Raw genomic sequence first — 16916 nt, forward strand, 5'->3', positions numbered from 1 at the left:
TACAGATGGGTGCCCAGCTTTTCCTTCATTTTCAAAGGCTTTATTTTTTCTTTGTGTAGGATTGTGGGTATAGTTTTTTTTTTTAATTTTATCACTTTAAGGCTATATCTCCATTGTCTTCTGGAGGGGTCTCTGCTGCTCTGTCCAGCTTCAGTCTTGGGTAGGTTCTGTTTCTCTGGTTTTCAGAGATGGGCTTCTCCACTGATTCTGCCCATCTTTCAGAGGAGGACTCTAATGGTCAGAGCCACAGTTGGTTCCTCTATCCCTTTCTAGGTGACAGGGTTTGCTCCCTTTTCCTCAGTTTAAAGCTTTTTTTTTTTTTCCTTCTGGAAATTGAACTCGGAGACATGCTACCTCTGAGCTATACTCATAGCTTTACTTATTTATTTATTTATTTATTTATTTATTTATTTATTTATTTATTTATTTATTTATTTATTTTTGCGGTACTGGGGATTGAGCCCAGGGGCATTTTACCTCTGAGCTACACTCCCAGCCCTATTTTTTATTCTTTATTTTGAAATAAGATCTCACTAAGTTGTGGAGGGGCTCACTAAGCAGCTGAGGCTGGCTGCAAGTTGCAATACTCCTGTCTCAGTCTTCCAAGTACTGAAATTACAAGTGTGTGCCACCATGCTCAGCTTCTATTTTTTATTTTTATTTTGAAACAGTGTCTTGCTAGGTTGATGAGAGACTCCCTACTTGATGAGGCTGTCTCAGCCTCCCAAGTACTGGGATTACTAGCATGCCCACTATACCTACCTTAAAGCTCTTATTTCTTAGAGGAGAAGGGTGTGGAAGAGGCTTTCTACCTTTCCCACAACAGTGGGTCCTTCCCTTCTCTGGGCCTCTACTGCCAAGGAAGCTTTCTCTGGTCTCCTATGAATTCACAGAGAAGGTCCAAAAAAAGACTAGAGGTGAACCCACCTTATATCAGGATCTCCTGAGGCTCAGCACTCTCAGACCAGCCTACACTTGTTAAAAATGGCACAAAAAATGAGTTTTTCTTAGGTGCTAATAGGAGTCTGTGTCCTTCATGAGGGAGCCAGTGCTTTCGCTGGGTTTCTTTTGTTGTTAGGATGGGAATGATGCTCTTTCCAGCTTTCTACCTGGCAAGCAGAAGCATAAAAAATCATTACAGGTACTGCATCAGTAAAGATTAGATGCATTGTTGCATCTTATAATCAGTTGCATCTTAGATTGAGTGATGCTGTCACATTTGCAGTTGGGGAAAAAATCTCATTGGAAAAAATGAGTCATGGTTAGGAATGTCATTAGGCTTTAAAATTCTTAGAAGACTGGCTAAAGAGAAAAATTTTGAAAGATAGTGACAATTGAGAGTTTAGTTATGATTTTCTCTTATATTCAAGCATGTTCAATTAAGGATATACACACACAGCACACTCAAAAAGTCCTTAACCATTCTTGTGCCATCTGACTATTCCATTTTAAGAAAGTTTTCTTTTTCAGCACCTCGAGCTCCGACCAACTGGAGGTTGGGCAAACTGCTTGGCCAGGGAGCCTTTGGCAGGGTGTACCTTTGTTACGATGTTGATACAGGAAGAGAATTGGCTGTTAAGCAAGTTCAGTTTGACCCTGATAGCCCTGAGACCAGCAAGGTAAAAGCCACTGCACAAACTATTTTGTCACATTATAAAAAGCATTTTTACTAAAAAAGGCAATATAACATGCAGCAGAATTTATGGTTTTTCCTTAACAAATGATTTGCAAAACAACTAGTGATTAGATATGATTATCTAGTTTGTACTGTGGATATTTCTTTTTAGTACGTAAAGTTATATTTCTAGTCCACTTTTAGTGCTGCTTTAACATACTACTGGGACTCTTAACAAAAATTTCTAGTTAGAGATTTTTAAGTGTTTATTTCTTGGGAAGGAAAGATTTCAGCATGCAGTCACCATGATAGTCCTTATGAAGCTAGAATTATTTGCTTCTAAATAGTATTGTAAACACTTAACAGTGAATTCTGTCTTTCAGGAAGTAAATGCACTTGAGTGTGAAATTCAGTTGTTGAAAAACTTGCTGCATGAGCGAATTGTTCAGTATTATGGCTGTTTGAGGGATCCCCAGGAAAAAACACTTTCCATATTTATGGAATATATGCCAGGGGTAAGCTAATATAACTTTAATTTTTTTTTTTTTTTTTTTTTTTTTGTGGTACTGCGATTGAACCAAGAGGCATTCTACCTCTGACCTAAACCCTCAGCCTGATTTTATTTCTTACTTGGAAACAGCATCTCAGTAAGTTGCAGAGAGCCTCACTAAGTTGTTGAGGCTGGCTTCAAACCTGTGATCCTCCTGTCTCAGCCTCCCAAGTACTGGGATTACAAGCTTACGCCATCACACCCAACTTCTAATATATCTTTTTAAAAATAGGTACTCTAGTTAAAAGTTAAAAGTCCTAGTTGAGAAAAGTAAGCAAAACTTTGGCTATAAAATGTTAACCCTAGTTGAGGATATTTTAGAAACATTTTAATATAGAACTGGGTAATATTTTCTGTCCCCTTCAGGAAATCTTTGTTTTTAAAAATTCATTAATGTTGAAATAGTCCAAAGTAGATTACAGGTATCATAGCAGTCCATCATCACATCCTTAAGTTCTCTAAAGTCCACTGTAGCTGATTTATCAAAACCAGGTTCTAGTCTGGTACGGTGGCGTACTCTAGCAATCCCAGTACATGGGAGGCTGAGGCAGGAGAATTGCAGATTTGTGGCCAGACTCAGCTACTTCCTGGGATCCTTTGCAACTTCATGAGACTCTGTTTCAAAATAAAAACAAAGAATAAAATAGGACTAGGGGTATAGCTCAGAGGTAGACTGCCCCTGGGTTCAATCCCCAGTATTATACATGCACACACACACAAAAAATAGATTCCAGTTTAGAACTGTACATTACATCTAGTTGCAATGTCTCTGAACTCTGTTATCTACAGAAGTTTTTTTTTTTTTTTTGCGGATCTGGGGATGGAACCCAGGGGCATTCATTCGACCTCCGAGCTACACCCCTTGCCCTATTTTTTAGTTTTTATTTTGAAACCGGGTCTCACTAAGTTGCTGAGGGCCTCACTAAGTAGCTGAGGCTTCCGCGAACCGCGATCCTCCGGTCTCAGCCTCCCGAATGCTGGGATTACAAGCGTGCGCCACCACGCCTGGCCTTACAGCAGTTCATTTTTACATGTAGATTTATAATAAAACCAGGATACCTATTCTTTCACCAGGCCAGTCTCATGGGTTTCTCTAATTGTGCCCTTGTGGATGTTGTTTAATTTGTTCCTTTATTCTTTTATTTTGAATAAAACTCTAAATTAGATCTAAACTCGAATAAGTTAGATCTCAAGATCTCAGTTTACTCCGTGTGTGTGTGTGTGTGTGTGTGTGTGTGTGTGTGTGTGTGTGTGTGTGTGTTACTGGAGATTGAATCTCGGGACTTTCTACCTCTGAGCTACACCCCCAGCCCTTTTTATTTTTTGTTTTCAAACAGGGTCTCAGTAGGTTACTGAGAGTCTTTACATTACTGAGGTTGTCCTTAAACATGTGGTCCTCCTGTCTCAGCCTCCCAAGCACTAGGATTCCAGGTGTGTGCTTCCACACCCAGCTACAGTTCACTCTTTTTCATGTGATAACATCACAGATGAAGCTCTGCACTTTCTGTTGCATCCCATCAGGAGATCCTGCTCCTCTGCAGCGAACACTCATGAACAGTGGAAACAGAAAATGGCCAAACAGACAGTACATAGTTTCCCAACATTTAAGGAAAAGCAAAAATATTGGGATATATTTCCCCCCCGGGAAGCTTTAGTACCAGCTATTAAAATGATAATAATTAATCAGACCTAAACATTGGAATCGCTAGGAAAACTTTCTCAAAATTTAAATGCCTATGTCTTACTTCAGACTGTTTCAACATCCTCAGAAAGAAGCACCTTATTCTGGCCTAAAAAGCACATTTAAAATTTGAAATTCCCCCTTTAAGATATTTTCTCATGTTTTTAACTAGGATTTGAATGAAGTAAAAACTGAAATTCTTTCATGTTGTGATTTTCTAATCATAACCCTTTTTTCTCCAGAGAAATAAATTAGTCAATAAACACAGTTTTACTTTATTCTGTTTTTTGGGTACTGGGGACTTAACTCAGGGGCATTTCATCTCTGAGCTACACCCCCAGCTCTATTTTAGTTTTGAAATAGTGTCTCTGTAGGTTGATGATAGTTTCACTACTTGCTGAGGCTGTCTTGTCTCAGCCTACTAAGTACTGAGATTACAAGTGTACACCATCATCCCTGGCATTAATACAGTTTTAAAAACAGAGTAAGAACAAAATAAGTAAAATTCAAGTAGGATATTCTTAGATGGATAGTTAGGAAAACAAAAACATATTTAGGGCAAAAATAGCAAGATGCAAGTACTGTGGAATTTTTATAAACAGGGTTGTAAGGAATAGGAGGCAGTTGGAACCAACATAGTCATAGCAACAAGGACATCAGTGAAAATGTAGTTTTGATAGCTTCTCTCAGCTAGGCACTTACTCTCACATTTATAGTCAGGGAACATAAAGGACGTTTATGTTCCATTGCATGGCATGTTATATCTTTACTAAGAATTCCTGCCCTCTCCAACTCTAAATTCCTAATCATGAACTCTAGGACTTTCTTGAAAATATTTAATACAGTTTTTATTCAAACCATAGTTTTTGTTTTCTTTTATCATAGGGTTCAATTAAGGACCAATTAAAAGCATATGGAGCTCTTACTGAGAATGTGACCAGGAAATATACACGTCAGATTCTGGAGGGTGTCCATTATTTGCACAGTAATATGATTGTCCATAGAGATATCAAAGGTAAGTAATGAGGTTTCTTTTACTTTTAAGTACACAGTTCTTTGTGTGAATGAAACAAGTGACATGGCTAAGACATGTGACATTTAAGTTAATCATCCACCTCTAAAATATCACAGGGACACAGTTCTGTTTCTCATGGACTTTGTCACTGTCCTCAGATTCATCATGATATTTAGGTCTACAAATGAATAGCTCCATTGTATAGGCTCATGGACTCAGTAGAATTCAAGGACTGGGGATGAGGCCCTGGGCTACACTCCCTGACCTATTTTATATTTTATTTGGAAACTAGGAACCTGCACCTAGCATGTGTGAGGCCCTGGGTTCAATTCCCCTGATTCTATGACTCTGTGGACAGTTCACCTAATTTCTCTATGCCACAGATTCTTTTACATGAGAATTCTTATAAGGATTAAATGAGCTGATGTGCATAATTTACTTAGAATGGTGCCTAGTACCTAGGAAGCACTTAAAATTATATATATTGATGTATTTGATGTTGAGATCATGTTTAAAGTCAAGGAAAGCTGGGCATGGTGTTGCATGCCTGTAATCCCAGTATTTGGGAGGCTGAGACAGGAGAATCACAGGTTTGAAGCCAGCCTCAGGAACGTAGCGAGGACCTCTGCAACTTAGTGAGATTGTTTCCAAATAAAAAATAAAACAGGGCTGGGCATGTAGCCTAGAAGTAAAAGATTTCTGGGTTTCATCCCCAGTATCACCAAAAAAAGGAAAGAAAAAGGATGTCATTATAAATGGCTTATTTAGCTGGGCGTGGTGGCGCACACTTGTAATCCCTGCACTTGGGAGGCAGAGACAGGAGGATTGTGCAGGTTCCCTGTTTCCAAATAAAATATAAAATAGGTCTGGGAGTGTAGCCCAGAGGTAGAAGGGTTCCAGAATAAAATAAATAAATAAATAAATAAATGTCTCATTTATAGGGATAAAAAGAGCCCAAGACTGAGTTTTGATGAACTCCCAACTCAGTTAAAATAGCTTTTTAAATAAAACAACAACAACAACAACAACAACAACAACAAAAAACTTAGCTATTAGACATGGTAGCACACACTTGTAATCCTTGTACTTGGGAGGCGGAGAAAGGAGGATTGTGGTTCACTGCCAAGCCCTTGTTTCAAAATAAAGAATAAAAAATAGTCCTGGGGGTTTAGCTCAGAAGTAGAATGTCCCTGGGTTTAATCCCCAGTACTGCAAAAATAAATAAATAAATAAATAATTGGGCTGGGGGTGTAGCTTGGAAGTAGAATACCTCTGGGTTCAATTCACAGTACTGAAAGAAAAACCCTAAACAAACAAACAAACAAAAAACCTAACTCAGCTGTTTTTAAAGATCACATGTAATTAAAGTTGTCTAAACCACAAAAGTGAGTGGTAAGGTTGCATAAATTTTGAGATTGCTTTAAAATATACTGTGAAGCATACCTGGAGGTCTGAGTCTGTAAAAACTGAGTTTATCAGTCAGTCAAGCAATAAAAATATTAGTTTAGTAAATGTAAGTATGTGTGTATAACTACCGTCTTCATTAGTCTTGCTGGCTTTCTGCTTCCTCCCTGTGGTGTGGCACATTCTGACTCTGGGCCATATTTAGGCCAAAGAGAACGTTCCTAACCAGTTTCTGGTGATATAGTAGATCTGCAGCATGCCTGAGGCAGATCACATGTACCCAGAACAAGGTTGAATGTGAGAGGATGAGGATGTGCCCCATATTCTTTCAGTTTTAGCAAGACCTCAGGAGTTAAGTGTAAAACCCAATCAACATACTGAGCATGGTGGCGCACGCTTGTAATCCCAGTACTTGGGGGGTTAAGATAGGAGTATTACAGATTCGGGAACAGTCTCAACAAAGCAATGAGACTCTCAACAACCTACAAGACCCTGTTTGAAAACAGAAAATAAATTAAAAAGGCTGGGGGTATAACTTGGAGGTGGAATGCCCTTGGGTTCAATCCCCAGACAGACACACACACACACACACACACACACACACACACACACCCTTCCCTGATAACTCGGAGGTGGAATGCCCTTGGGTTCAGTCCCCAGACACGCATGCACACACACACACACACCCCGTTCCCTGATAAATAAAGAACTCAGAGAAATTACTTTATTAAGGATTCTTTCTGTTGGGTGTGGTGGCGCACACTTACAATCCCCGTGCTTGGGAAGCGGAGACAGGAGGATCGAACTCAGGTTCATAGCCAGGCTTGCTGGCTTAGGAGATCCTGTTTCCAAATAAAAAAAAATATATATATATATAGCCGGGTGTGGTGGCACACGCTTGTAATCCCTACGCTTGGGAGGCGGAGACAGGAGGATTGTGCTGGTTCGGAGCCAGCCTTGCTGGCTTAAGAGACCCTGTTTCCAAATAAAAATATAAAAAAATAGGTCTGGGAGTGTAGCCCGGACGTAGAAGGGCTTCCAGGAACCCCAGTACCACCATAAAAACACACACACACACACACACACACACACACACACACACACACACACACAACCCCCCCCCAAAAAAAAAAAAACATTATAGGGCAGATAAACCGGGCATAATCCCAGTACTTAGGAGGCTAAAACAGGAAGATCACAATTTAGTGAGGCCCTCTGCAACTTAGTGAGACCCTGTTTCAAAATAAAGAATAAAAAAAATAGGGCAGGGGGTGTAGCTCAGGTCAAATGCTCCTGGACTTCATCCCTAGACCCGAAAAAAAAAAAAATCCAGGACAAAAATGAACTGATTAGCTGGGCATAGTAGTGCATACCTGTAATCCCAGCTACTTATGAGGCTGAAGCAGGAGGACTGCAAGGATAGCCATGGCAATTTAGCAAGTCTCTGTCTCAAAATAAAAAATAAAAAGGAACAGGGGTATAGGTGGTAGGGCATCCCAGGGCTTAGTCTACAATATTGGGGGCGGGGGGAGTTGATCATTGTTGCTAGTGAACCAACTTGTTATTTCAAAAGCATATGCTTCTGTTTGTTTGTTTAACAAACTATACCATTGAAGACCAAATAGTGGGTGAAAAGACACTTGCTTTATAGAAGTATTTTGGCTAACAAATGAAGAAGGAATGATAGGATAGTATGTGTTGCAATCATTTGTCAACTCATGTAGACACTGAATATTAACAGCTATTACTATCACCTAAGATAGTGCCCAGGTGTGGTAGTGCGTGCCTGTAATCCCAGTACTTGTGAGGTCAAAACAAAGATTGCAGGTTTGAGACCAGTCTCAGCAACTTAAGTGAGACTTTCAACAACCTCGTGAGACTCTGGAGGTATAGCTCAAGGTAGAATACCCCTGTGTTCAATACCCATTACCACACACACACACATAAAAAAGAGACTGTCCAAAATAAGAAGTTCATAACAGTTAATGAAAAATTAAAATGGATGAAAACCTCAAAGCTTAATTAAAGTACATTTAAAATATAGATAGAAGCTGGCTGTGGTGGCGTCTGTCTGTAATCCCACTACTTGGAGGCTTAGACAGGAGGATCACAGGTTTTGGCCAGCCTCGGCTACTTAGTGAGGTCTCTACCACTTAGAGAGTCCCTGTTTCAAAATAAAAAATAAAAAATAGAGCTGGAGGAAGCCGAGCATATTGCAAGCTTGTAATTCCAGCATTTGGGAGACTGACACAGGAGGATTCACGGACAGCCTCAACTACTTAGTGAGGCCCTTTGCACTCAGTGAGATCTGGTTTCAAAATAAAGAATAAAAAATAAGGCTGGGGGTATAACTCAGAGGTAGAATGCCCCTGGGTTCTACCTCCAGTACCACACACACACACACACACACACACACACACAAAAAAAAAAAACCCAAAACCAAAAATAGGGCTGGGGGTGTAGCTCAGAGATAGAATGCCCTGGGTTCAATCCCCAGTACCAAAAAAATATAGAGATAGATAGATAGAAATTGAGAAATATAATTTTAATATAAGACAAAATTTAATATTAAGAAAAACTTTAAAGTACAATATAACAGCTGGGCATGTTGGTTTATACCTGTAATCCCAGTACTTGGGAGGCGGAGACAGGAGGAACACAAGTTTGAAGCTAGCCCCAGCAAACTTAGCAAGGTCCTCAGCAACTTAGTAAGACCCTGTTTGAAATTTTAAAAATAGCTGGGCAAGGTGGTGCACACTTGTAATTTCAGTACTTGGGAGGCTGAGACAGAAGGTTCACATAGGTTTGAAGCCAGCCTCAGAAATTTAGTGAGACCCTGTTTCCAAATAAAATATAAAAATAGGTCTGGGAGACCCAGAGGTCGAAGGCCCCTGGGTTCCATCCTTAGTACCACACACACAGAAAAAGAAAATTTTAAAAATAAAATAGGGATAGGAGTATAGCTCAGAGGTAGAAAGCCCCTGGGTACAATCCCCATTTCCACTCAAAACAGCAAAAACAGGGTAACTAATATTTAAGTACCATGAGGGGAAAGTGCTAGAGACTTTTTTTTAGGGGGGTGCTGGGGATTGAACCCAAAGGCATTCTACCTCTGAGCTACACCCCCAGCCAACTTTATTTTTTATTTGGAAACAGGGTCTTGCTGAGTTGCTGAGAGCCTCACTAAATTCCTGAAGCTAGCTTCATGTCTGTTATCTTCCAGCCTGTCAGATACTGGGATTGCAGGCGTGAACCAACATAACTGGCTGAGAAGTTTTTGATTCTGAAGGTCCCTTAGGAAGTTCCTGAGGAGAAGCAGGCTTCTCAGGGAAATAATCTTCAACCATGCTTTTTATTCTATATGATGGAGAAATGGGGCCATGAGCATGCTACTGTTTTCTTGGTGCTTTGCTGAGCTTCACTTGTAGCCTGTCCCCAACCCTATGCTTTTTAGTAGGAGCACCTTCTTAGGTCCTAAAACAGACACTGCTGATTAAAAATTTAGTGTTCACACAGCAAATTCTTATGAGCTCTGTGTGACTGGCACTATGCTCTGAAGATGAAAAGCAGCCTCAGTTGGGGGACAGGTTTAGGAATCCATTAAGTATTTCTCTGCCCTTGTTCTTTTGTGCTCTATTCTAGAATGCCAGTAAAATTAACGAAATGAGGCTTATTCTTATTTTTAGGTGCAAATATCCTGCGAGATTCAACAGGCAACGTCAAGCTAGGAGACTTTGGGGCCAGCAAACGGCTTCAGACCATCTGTCTCTCGGGAACAGGAATGAAGTCTGTCACAGGCACACCATACTGGATGAGCCCTGAAGTCATCAGTGGAGAAGGCTATGGCAGGAAAGCAGATATCTGGTAGGTTATCCTGTGAGATATACCTGAAAATGTATCTATTTAGGTATTTCTACTCAGAATGGGAATTAGCCAGAATTAAATGATTTTCGAACTTTTGAAATAGGATGTATGAATTATAACAGATAACACCATTCAATATCTTTTTTGTGTGTGATACTGGGGATGGAACTTAGGAACATTCTGCCTCTGAGCTACACCCCCAGCCCTATTTTTTTATTCTTTATTTTGAAACAGTGTCTCTCTGAGTTGCAAAGGGCCTCACTAAGTAGCTGAGGCTGTCATGAACAGCAATCCTCCTGTCTCAGCCTCCCAAATGCTAGGATTACAAGCATGTGCCACCAAGCCTGGCTTAATGATGTCTTATTAAGGCTTATAATTGACTATTTGGAGTGCTTGAACCTATCTTCTTCAGTTTTTTTTTTTTTTGTACTTGTGATTGAGCTCAGAGGCATTCTACCTTTGAATCTCAATCCCAGCCCTATTTCCCTTTCCCTCTCCCTCCCTCCCTCCCTCCCTCCCTCCCTCCCTCCCTCCCTCTCTCTCTCTCTCCCCCCCTCCCTCTCCTCCCTCTCCTCCCTCTCCCCTCTCCCCTCTCTTCTCCCCTCTCCTCTCCTCTCTCTCCTCCCCTCTTTGCCTCTCCCCTTCCTCTTTTTTTAGTACTGGGGATGGAACCCAGGGGCATTCTACCTCCAACCGACACCCCCAGCCCTATTTTTTATTCTTTATTTTTAAACAGGGTCTCACTGAGTTGCAAAGAGACTCACTAAGTAGCTGAAGCTGTCTGTGAACCGCGATCCTCCCAAATGCTGGGATAACAAGTGTATGCCACCATGCCCGGCTATTCTTTATTTTTGAAATAGGATCTCACTAAGTTGTAGAGGACCTCACTAAGTAGCTAAGGCTGGCTCTGAACCTCTGATCCTCATGTCACAGCCTCCTAAGTACTTGGATTATAAGCATGCACCACCATGCCTGGGTTACTATTTAATTAAATTAATTTATTTATTATATGTGGTACTGGGACTTGAACTCAGGGGTATTGTATTCTACAATCTCTGAGCTACACCCTCAGCCTGATTTTTTTTTTCTTTTGTGGAACTGGAGATGGAACCAAGGGGTATTCTATCTCCGAGCTAACCCCCAGCCCTATTTTGTAACTTTTGGAAACAGGGTCTCACTAAATTGCTGAGAGCCTCATGTAGCTGAAACTGGCTATACGAATCTGCCATTCTCCTGTCTCAGCCTCCCAAGTGAGATTACAAACCTGTGCCACTTAGCCTGGCTGATTTTATTCTTTCTTTTTTTTTTTTTCAGAATAATACTTTTTTTTGCCTCTTATTTATTTATTTATTTATTTATTTATTTATTTATTTATTTTTGAACATAAATGTTATACATTTAAACTATACTTGGTGCCCCCCCACCTCGGCCCCTGTTTTCCCTTTCCCCCTCCCACCAATGATTGTCCAGGGTAACCATGCCATATTCATAATTTTACACATATTCAGATGTAGACCCTCATTATTCAAGTTCAATCTTCCTCCTCTCCTATCTTTCCATTCAAGCTTTGCTGGTATTTTTTCTCCATTACCTGGAGTCCCACTGGTATCCTCTATGTTTCCTAGTTTGGGCATTTTAGAGGGAACATAGGTACCTTCTCCTTCTGTGCTTGGCTGATCTCACTTAACATAATGCTCTCCAGGACTTTCCATCTTCTTGCAAATGATATTATTTTGTTCTTTATGGCTGCGTAGAATTCCATTGTGTGTATTTCCCAGAGTTTTGCAATCTATTCATCTGTTGATGGAGACCTGGGTTGGTTCCATATTTTGGCTATTATAAATTGTGCTGCTATGAACATAGGTATGCATATGTTGCTATAGTTCTCTGGATTCAACCCTTTTGGAAAAATACCCAGGAGTGGTAGAGCTGGATCGTATGGTGGATCTATTCCCACCTTTCTTAGGAATCTCCACACAGATCTCCATAGTGGCTGAACTAGTTTGCACTCCCACCAACAGTGTAAAAGAGTTCCTCTTTCCCCACATCCTCGCCAGCATTTGTTGTTGTTTGATTTCTTTATACTTGCCACTCTGACTGGGGTTAGATGGAATCTCAGTGTAGTTTTGATTTGCATCTCCCTGATGGCCAATGATGTAGAACATCTTTTCATGTTTCTATTGGCCTTTTGTATTCTTTATTTTGAAACAGGATCTCACGAAATTGCAGAGGACCTCAAAAGTTGCTGAGGCTGGCTGTGAACCTGTGATTCTCCTGTCTCAGTCTCCCAAGTACTAGGATTACAAGCATGCACCACCACTCTTGACTTTATTTTTATTTTGAAATAGGGTCGTGCTAAGTTGTGGAGAGCCTTAGGCTGGCTGTGAACCTGCAATCCTTCAGTCTTAGCCTCCTAAGTACTGGGATTATAGGCATGTGCCACCATGTATAGCTTCAAATCTTCGTATCTAATAACTGTCTTATTTCCCTGGACAAGTTGAAAAGTAATTATTTTTATTGTTTTAAAAATTCATTTAATCTTAAATTGCTTAATAATTTTTAATTAGAACATAAAATGCTCATTCAAACTTCCCACCCAGAAAAAGTCTTCATAAATACTTATTTTAGGTACCTGAAGGCAGACACTTTCTTATGCTTGTATACTTTGTAACATGAAGACAATTATTTTTAGCCAGGCTTGGTGGCACATGCATATACTTGGGAGGCTGAGACAGTAGGATCACAGGTTCGCAGCCAGCCTCAGCGACTAATGAGGACCTCTGCAATTTAGTGAGATCCTGTTTCAAAATAAAGAATAAAATAGGACTAGAGGTGTAGCTCAGAGATAGAATACTCCTAGGTTTAATCCCCAGTACCACAAAAATATAAAAAAAATGTATGTATGTATGAAAACACACACACACACACACACACACACACACACACACACACACACATATATATATTTATTTATTTATTTAAAGTCAGGTTAGAAAATTATATAAAATAGTTACCAAAGTGAATAATGTTCTTTGAGTAACTATATAAGTTAAGTGATAATTATACTTTAAATTTTTATATTTAAATTGTGGTAATTAATTTATGTAAGTAGAACCTTTTAATGAATCTCTGAGGTTGAAATCAAGTCATATTTAAATATATGTAGATTTCACTTGTTTCTCGTTTTCTGTCTAATCAGCTTTCTCTCCTGATATTATTCTGTGTAATGTATTTCTTTTTATTTCCTTTCAGGAGTGTAGCATGTACTGTTGTAGAAATGCTAACCGAAAAGCCTCCTTGGGCTGAATTTGAAGCAATGGCTGCCATCTTTAAGATTGCCACTCAGCCAACAAACCCAAAGTTGCCACCTCACGTCTCAGAGTATACCCGAGACTTCCTCAAAAGGATTTTTGTAGAGGCCAAACTGAGACCTTCAGCTGATGAACTCTTGAGGCACATGTTTGTGCATTATCACTAGCAGCCAGTAACCTCTCCTGTGCCTCCACCCTGCTCCCGCCTGTGCGTTCACCTACTCTCTGACTGCACTTTTCTTTTTTTATAAGAAAGAGAGATGGGGGAGAAAAAAGACAAGAGGGAAAAATATTTCTCTTGATTCTTGGTTAAATTTGTTTAATAATAATAGTGACCTAAATTTTTTATATTTAACCTTTTTTTCCCTTACAAGAACTTGAAAGTATTTCTTTTTAATTTTTATAATGTACTGATGTGGTTCAGAGAGATAAAGCACTTTAGTACACAGTCTCTCTTCTTACTACAAACAGATCATTTGGAATACCTAAAGATTATAGAATCTTTCCCTGTATCACTGACATATTAGTGGTTATAGGGAGATATGGAAGACAAGAAGAAGAAAGTGATGTACAATTTGTAGTTTTTAGTGATGGTATTTAAAATAGATCCTCATTTGTGGGGTTGAGCCCTAAACCTGAGTTTAGGGTAGGTACTCAACTTAAAGAATATAGATTTCTTCTCATATCTGTATTCTTTAGATCCTAACCTCTGTCTACCAAGCTTTTTTGCTCAGTAGGATTCTTGATAGAAGATACAAATCTCTAAGAGGTATGTTTATTTGTTAATCCTAAACAGTATAGTAAGCAAATACACTATAATAGATCCATGTTACTGGAATCTATAAACTTTGAGAGATTGCTTTCTGCTTAAAAAGAAAAAAAAAGATACTATTTTATTTAAAAGCAGATATGGGAAGTCAGTGAGTAAACCTAACTAAAAGACAGAAGATTGCTCTCATCAAATATGTGAGCAATAGAAGAGACCATGTTTGCCAGTAAGCAGAAATAATTAAAAAAAACAACCTGAGTGTTATTTAGCATATTTTAAACTATGTTCTTTGTTTGAGGGGGGAAAGTCCCAAAATTAAGGAAACTGAGAATTAATAAAAATCATGTGTACTATCTTCCTATTTCTAGCTCCTGATTTCCCATATGTAACAGTCTTTTGAAATGAAGAGTCCAGCCTGGGGTATCTGTGTGCTAAATCTAGTGTCATGACATCCTTGGTCTTGGGAGCACAGAATACCAGGGCATTTCAGGAAAACCTGTCATGTGGAACAGCGAAGCTGTCAGCAGTGGGCTGGGGGTCACTTCACTTCAGTTGATGCTTGGCAACCAGGAGACATTTCAGGTTGTTAGAACTGGGAAGATACTACTAGCATCTTTTGGGTTCAAGCCAGGAGTGCTACTAAGTAGACTGTGGTACCCAAGAATAGCATCCCTGTACCCCCAAATTGTCTGAGGTAAAGACAGCTTCCAATTATGTACTGAAAAGAGCTATTTACAAAGCAGTAAGTGCAAATAGTGAGTTTCAAAGAGAGAATGTGTATTTAAAAATGAAGGTTTTCTAAGAGCAGATACCACTGTGTTTAAGCCAAGGGTGAATGATCTCAAGAAACAGCAAATAGTAATCACTTCCTTACCAGCTACATATTGCAGCCAAATCAGTAATTCTTCCTTTCTAGAAACAAAACAAATTTAAATGCCAAGGCTTTTGAACTCAGCATTGGTGTATATTATTTACTTAAAAGCCAGTTCATAATTGTGGGCAAAGCATATTAAAATAAAGTGCTTTCTACCAACTGGAATGCTAACACACTGTCAGTTATTTCTAGTATAAGGTATCCACTAAGAATAGGGATGGTAATTATGTGGAAAGATCCTACTATCTCTAAAGGGATTGTGCTACTAAAGAAGATGAGGATAATTAGTAATTTGGCTACTCGAAAATTTTTTTTCAGTATATTTAAAGCAAGTGCTAAGTAGTTTATTTCTAAAGGTCTAGAAAATACTATTCTTTCAGGAAGCCCTAAATGTAATGCCTTTCATGGATTTGTATGGGACTAAGATACTTTTATTTTCTGCCACCAGGTATGTTCATTTAGGGACTTTGTTTTGAAGTGAGGTAGATCTTGGCTTACTGCATCAAGGTCCTACCTGGCATTCCCCTGTAGGAATATTTGGAATTCCACTAGCTACTCTGAGAAGTCAAAGCACAAAGTTAGTTAATGTTTCTCCTGTACTCTGAAAATCAAAGGAAGCATTTTACAAAAAGAACAAGATTAGGTGCCTCTTACTTTGGCAAATCAACTGCCTAATATTATACTAGAAACGTAATCCTCAAGGGTGTGGATTTACTATCATTTAAAAAAATATTTTTACAGTTGAGGACATCTTTTCTACTAGAGCAAGATCATGGTATCTAGACCAGTGGTTTCCCCTTTATTTCTTTGTCTCATGCGCTTGCTCTTTGGCTTAATTTTGGTCTGTTAGGGTGACCAGCAGTGCAGAGTACAAGGCAAATGCTCCTTAGAGAGAAATCTGAAGAGAATGTGGAACTCAAATCAAGATTATTTGCCTTTTTACAAGTTTCCTTTTTCTTTTCCAAATGTAACTGAAAATGAGGGCACCTGAAAAGAAACTACTTCTTAAACACTACTACAGAAGACCTATACTGTATTTTTAAAAAATTAGCTGTGGAAAAGTAGTGTTCTTTGTGTAAAGACTTAAAAATAGACTTATTTAATAGTTATTATTTAGAATCTGATGTGAATTTATTTCAAACAAGTTGTAAAGGTACCAAAAACCACAATAAAAGCTAATATACATATATATGTGTGTACACACACACGCACACACACACACACACACACACACAACTAAAACAAGAAAACTTGAAATGGGGGTATGGGTATGGAAGACTAAAAGTAAATTAATAAAAGAAATATTTGGGAAGAAACATCTTTATCAGGAGAATTAAATATTACACTCCATTTTTCTTCTAATAATGGTATGGATCAACAAATGGAATTTGAATATTTAAAGATGATTTTAAATGTACTTTGTTTTTAAAATGCACAATTGATTCTTCTATACTGTAATATTTCTTTGATGAGGCTAGAAAATGGCCAGACTGCTGACTTTGTGCCTTTAAAATGCATTCTGCTTTGACAGTGGCAGACTCCTGGTGCTGGAGAAGATTCACTAGCAGGCTTATATGTGCTTTTCAGAAAATACCTTTCTACTTAGGCCTTGAGAAATTCAAAGTGACATGATTTAGGCTTGGACCAAATAGAACATCTTTCATATTGCAAACAAAATGTATTGAATAAAAAAGGTTGGGAAATATCGTAATTACTAAAGGAAATTGTGATGGGTTGGTAATTCTTTAAAATATACTTAAAGGTATACAGACTTTAAATTTTTCGGGATGCATATCTTGAAAAATTTTAGCACTTTTCCTTGTTTACAAAACA

General features: G+C 38.9%; 1 protein-coding gene across 1 annotated transcript in view; it reads left to right on the forward strand.

Annotated features, from left to right (window-relative positions):
• Positions 1–13607, forward strand: part of MAP3K2 (mitogen-activated protein kinase kinase kinase 2) — a gene marked incomplete at its 3' end in the record, with an annotated part of 42045 nt that extends 28438 nt beyond the window's left edge. The window contains exons 11-15 of the mRNA XM_080689081.1: positions 1471–1619; positions 1999–2130; positions 4732–4861; positions 9952–10129; positions 13382–13607. Coding sequence (XP_080545207.1) covers positions 1471–1619; positions 1999–2130; positions 4732–4861; positions 9952–10129; positions 13382–13607 — 815 coding nt within the window. The remainder of the gene's footprint in view (positions 1–1470; positions 1620–1998; positions 2131–4731; positions 4862–9951; positions 10130–13381) is intronic.
• Between the last annotated feature and the right edge of the window lie 3309 nt (positions 13608–16916).

This window comes from Muscardinus avellanarius, assembly GCF_963383645.1.
Source record: "Muscardinus avellanarius genome assembly, chromosome: 2".
In the NCBI taxonomy this organism is placed as follows: Eukaryota; Metazoa; Chordata; class Mammalia; order Rodentia; family Gliridae; genus Muscardinus; species Muscardinus avellanarius.